Below are 3,786 nucleotides of genomic sequence, written 5' to 3'. Positions count from 1 at the left end.
TATAGGATGTTTTAAAACAATTAGGAATATTATCTGACCAGTAACTTTAGGATTTCAATATAATTGCTTTTTATTTATTATAAACATTACAGGAAATAAAGAATTTTTTTGATTAATTGAAAAAATTGTTTTATAAGTTCTTTAAACTGCTGGGGAAATTATTCTATCTTAAAATTATTTATTATATTTATATAGATAAATTAATTTTCTTCTCTTTATAATCAAGTGTTCTTAAAACTATAAATACATAATTTTAATTGTATTTTTAGAGGTATCGCCTAGGCCTTTTACTATTTACACATTTCGATTCCATATTATTGCCCTAAAATTTCAATAAAGATCGGACAATAAACATTGTGCAGTCGTAGCGTAAACTGATCGGCATACGACGTGTGTGCAATAATGTTTGTGACGGCTGCTCTGTGCCGGGTGCAGGGATCTATAATATATACTGTCCTTCACAAAGTATACATATTCTTGGTCAGCTGGCGTGTTCATCTAGCATTTTCTTCTGTATGTCCACCATGCGGGTGTTTAGTAAATAATGTCACAAAATTGTATGCGTGAATTTATTCAGCTTCCCCATATAATTAATGACTTTCACCCTAGGTGTTTTGAGCACATATTATAGTTAATAAGAGCATACAGCACCGGATTCGGTATTTCGGTCATTAAATATCATTCTCAGATGCATTTCGTATTTTGGATTCCTTTCCCAGGTCTATCCTAAATTTAACTTTTGTTTGAGTTTTGCAATTTGAATACCTTATTTAATCTTATAAGGATCTTACTTTAAGCACTGATCTTAATTAGGAAATTATATAGTGTTGCATTCGGAAAGGAAGAAACCCAGTCACTCCAATTTCACGAATAGTGCCGTGCGTATATGTGCTCTTAGACTCATTTATAATGGGAAAAGAGTATATTACTTTTTAGCCTTGTCCGCCAGCCGGCCGTCCATAGGAATTGTTTCTGACGCAATTAAAGCTAGTCTTTTAATTTAGAATATATACTCTTTGTATAGCCGTGTTAGATAATGTCTTAAGATTACATGGCTACGACCATGCATATAGAAAACATTTTTATTCTGCATCCTTAGAGCTAGAATGATCAATTTAGAATAATATAATGCAGGTTGTTGATGAAGATTGACCCAAAAATACTTTTCTTACGCCTACTATGCATCAAAGAATTTGGTATAGCATAAAAAGGCTAGCTCGTAGCCAGTTTTAACGTGTTATTCGGCTGTGAACAAGAAGGGCGCTGTCGGTTGCACTCAATCAAATGCAAGTTACGACACTTCGGGTTGGGTACACTGTATCTACCAAATGGGTCACTCGACTAAAGCGTTTATCCTCGTTTCTTTTTAATACTTTTTACTTATACTGTTTACCTAAGCTAATATTTTGTATTTGTTTCTTTAATTTTTTGTTTGAGTTTGACAAGCTTGTCTTGTATCTAATTTTGCATGCATACGTACTAATAAAGCGAATATTTTTGGACTTTTCATTGCATTACGTATTTATTCAAAATATTTTATCGTCCTATGTATATACATTTATTAATACTACTATGAAACATGAATTTACTAGTACATATACAGACTTATAAAAGATGACATTAAAAATGAAATTAAAATTGTTTTAAAAATATTTATATTTTCAATTTATATATATTGTTCATTTACTCATCGTGGGCGTCATACATCCTTAAATAGAATTTGAGAATTTATAAATTTTTAAATATGGTCTATATGTTAAGCTTTAATTCATAACCCTTATTTCAAAAGGAACTAATTGTATATACATTAACAGCATTGGATAGATTTTTTTATTTTTTCACTAGGAATAGGAATCATTCTAAGGAATAATTTTTATATCGTTCGCATACCAGAGCTTACTCTATTTTGAGCTTCCGGACCTCGGTATGCTTGTGGCGGTGGTATAATTGAAAAATTGTTACAATAACTGCTGTTTATATTTCCAATTGGTGCTGACATCATTAAAAGCGGATGGGCCAGAGCTAAATCATACGTCATTGTGGGAATTCCTGAAGACTGTATGCTATTAGAACTTAGACCAGATACGTTGACACCAGCGGCATAATGAAGAAATGGTAGATGAGCAGAAGCTGTTATTGTATGTAGTGGAGGTAGTGGGCGTTGGCGTTGATCCTCATAACGAGTAGGCATAGCAATTGGCAGACATTCATCAGATTTTCGTGGATAATCAGTTATTTTAGTGTAAGAGTTTCCGCATTCTACAACATCGATATCAGTGCGATCATCGTCAACATCTTCATCCTCTGAGAGTTGCTCAGGCTTATCAGGAGTAATAAGGCTTTCTATTGTGAATAATCGTTTTGGTCGATAACTATTGATGCCTTCAAGTTCGAAATTTGTCGGCGAGCGCTGATTGCTCATGGTTATTTCGGTCGAATGAGTAGTTTCGCCGTTATTTAAAGGAGTGTGCCTAGATTGTGATAATGTTGCAATATGTCCATGCGGTAAAGGGCAATGTTGTGCCATAGCTGGTGATAAACGATTTGAAGAGTGTGATAAAACAACGGAAGACTCCACATTCATAGTTGTATTGCTTAGGTCCAGCGTGGGCATTTGGGAAATGGTACTCCCAGATCGGGCAGTGAAGAAAAACCGATTAATGTTCGCTAGTGCTGTCAACTCTTCATTGAGTAAATTTTTATCATTCTTATGTAACTTAAATCGCTTTCTTCGTCGTAACAAACTTCCATTCTCAAACATGTCAAAGGCTTGTGGGTGAAGAGCCCAATAGGCCCCCTTTCCGGGTCTGTCTGGGCGTCGCGGTACTTTAATGAAACAATCGTTGAAACTTAAATTGTGTCTTAGTGAGTTCTGCCATCGTTGGGTATTTTTTCGATAGTATGGAAACCTGTCGGTTATAAATTTATATATATCGCTTAATGGTAACATTTTTTCTGTTGAGCTCCAAATAGCCATTGCTGTCAGCGATATATATGAATATGGAGGCTTCTGATCACCGTAGGATTCACGTGAAGGCCTAGGCATTATTTGAATACTGGAAGTCTTGCGTTATTAATGAATTAAACGTCTGTGCCAGTATTAAATGTGTTTTTAAATATTCAATATCATATCATGATAAACGGCATTTTTATAATATAACTAATTTTTAACTGGTAAACACAAAATACTTAATATTGAACGAGTGTTTATTAGAGACATTATCTTTGTTGCGAAGCTTATTTTTATGTAAATAGCCTGATTCGACATATCAAAGGCGACGGTATCAGCGACGGTAAAATAACTGCACGAGCTCACGTTAATAATCGCCGCACAAATACTACTCTTCTGATAAGCTTTAGCAAAAGCAACAACACGAAATGTAAGCGCGCTCTCCAAGTTTTGACCGGTCTGGCGAATTACCATCTAAAGCTGAATACGAATACGTGAGTTGCAGTGGCTACTTTGCAATGAGTTTGAAGCGAAGATAACGACAGACCCGAAGCAAAACAAACGAAGAACCCGACTCACATAAAACAAAATCACTCTTACAGCAGACCAACAGACGGCGTGTCGGTTATTGTACTAAGTGAGCAATGCAGTACAACCAACCACAGTGAGCAATGCAATCAAAATATAATCACTCACATCATTGCCCCCGTGCTCTCTCCCAATCACCGCCATGCCAATGTATCATCCCTCTAAAACGGCAAAACTTCAAAGGAGAGAGCCGAGAAAAGAGTAAGAGATTTGCTAAACGAACCAAACCAGTTTAGCCAGACCACACT

The 3,786-nt window shown here is 35.4% G+C and overlaps 1 protein-coding gene across 1 annotated transcript; it reads right to left on the bottom strand.

Moving 5' to 3' along the window:
• Positions 1–1,761: 1,761 nt before the first annotated feature.
• Positions 1,762–3,432, bottom strand: LOC135441210 (fork head domain-containing protein FD4-like). Its single transcript, XM_064700728.1, has one exon. It carries the CDS (start codon positions 3,044–3,046, stop codon positions 1,874–1,876), a length of 1,173 nt encoding a protein of 390 aa, XP_064556798.1. The 5' UTR covers positions 3,047–3,432; the 3' UTR covers positions 1,762–1,873.
• Between the last annotated feature and the right edge of the window lie 354 nt (positions 3,433–3,786).

This window comes from Drosophila montana, unplaced genomic scaffold, assembly GCF_035044405.1.
Source record: "Drosophila montana isolate Dmon_TW-CO22-7 unplaced genomic scaffold, ASM3504440v1 contig_1866_1, whole genome shotgun sequence".
Classification (NCBI taxonomy): Eukaryota; Metazoa; Arthropoda; class Insecta; order Diptera; family Drosophilidae; genus Drosophila; species Drosophila montana.
The sequence above is the reverse complement of the archived record's forward strand: the minus strand, read 5'-3'. Positions and strand labels throughout refer to the sequence as shown.

Coding starts and splice junctions, on each gene's coding strand:
- LOC135441210 (XM_064700728.1), bottom strand. CDS start 3,046: ATGCCTAGGCCTTCACGTGAATCCTACGGTGATCAGAAGCCTCCATAT.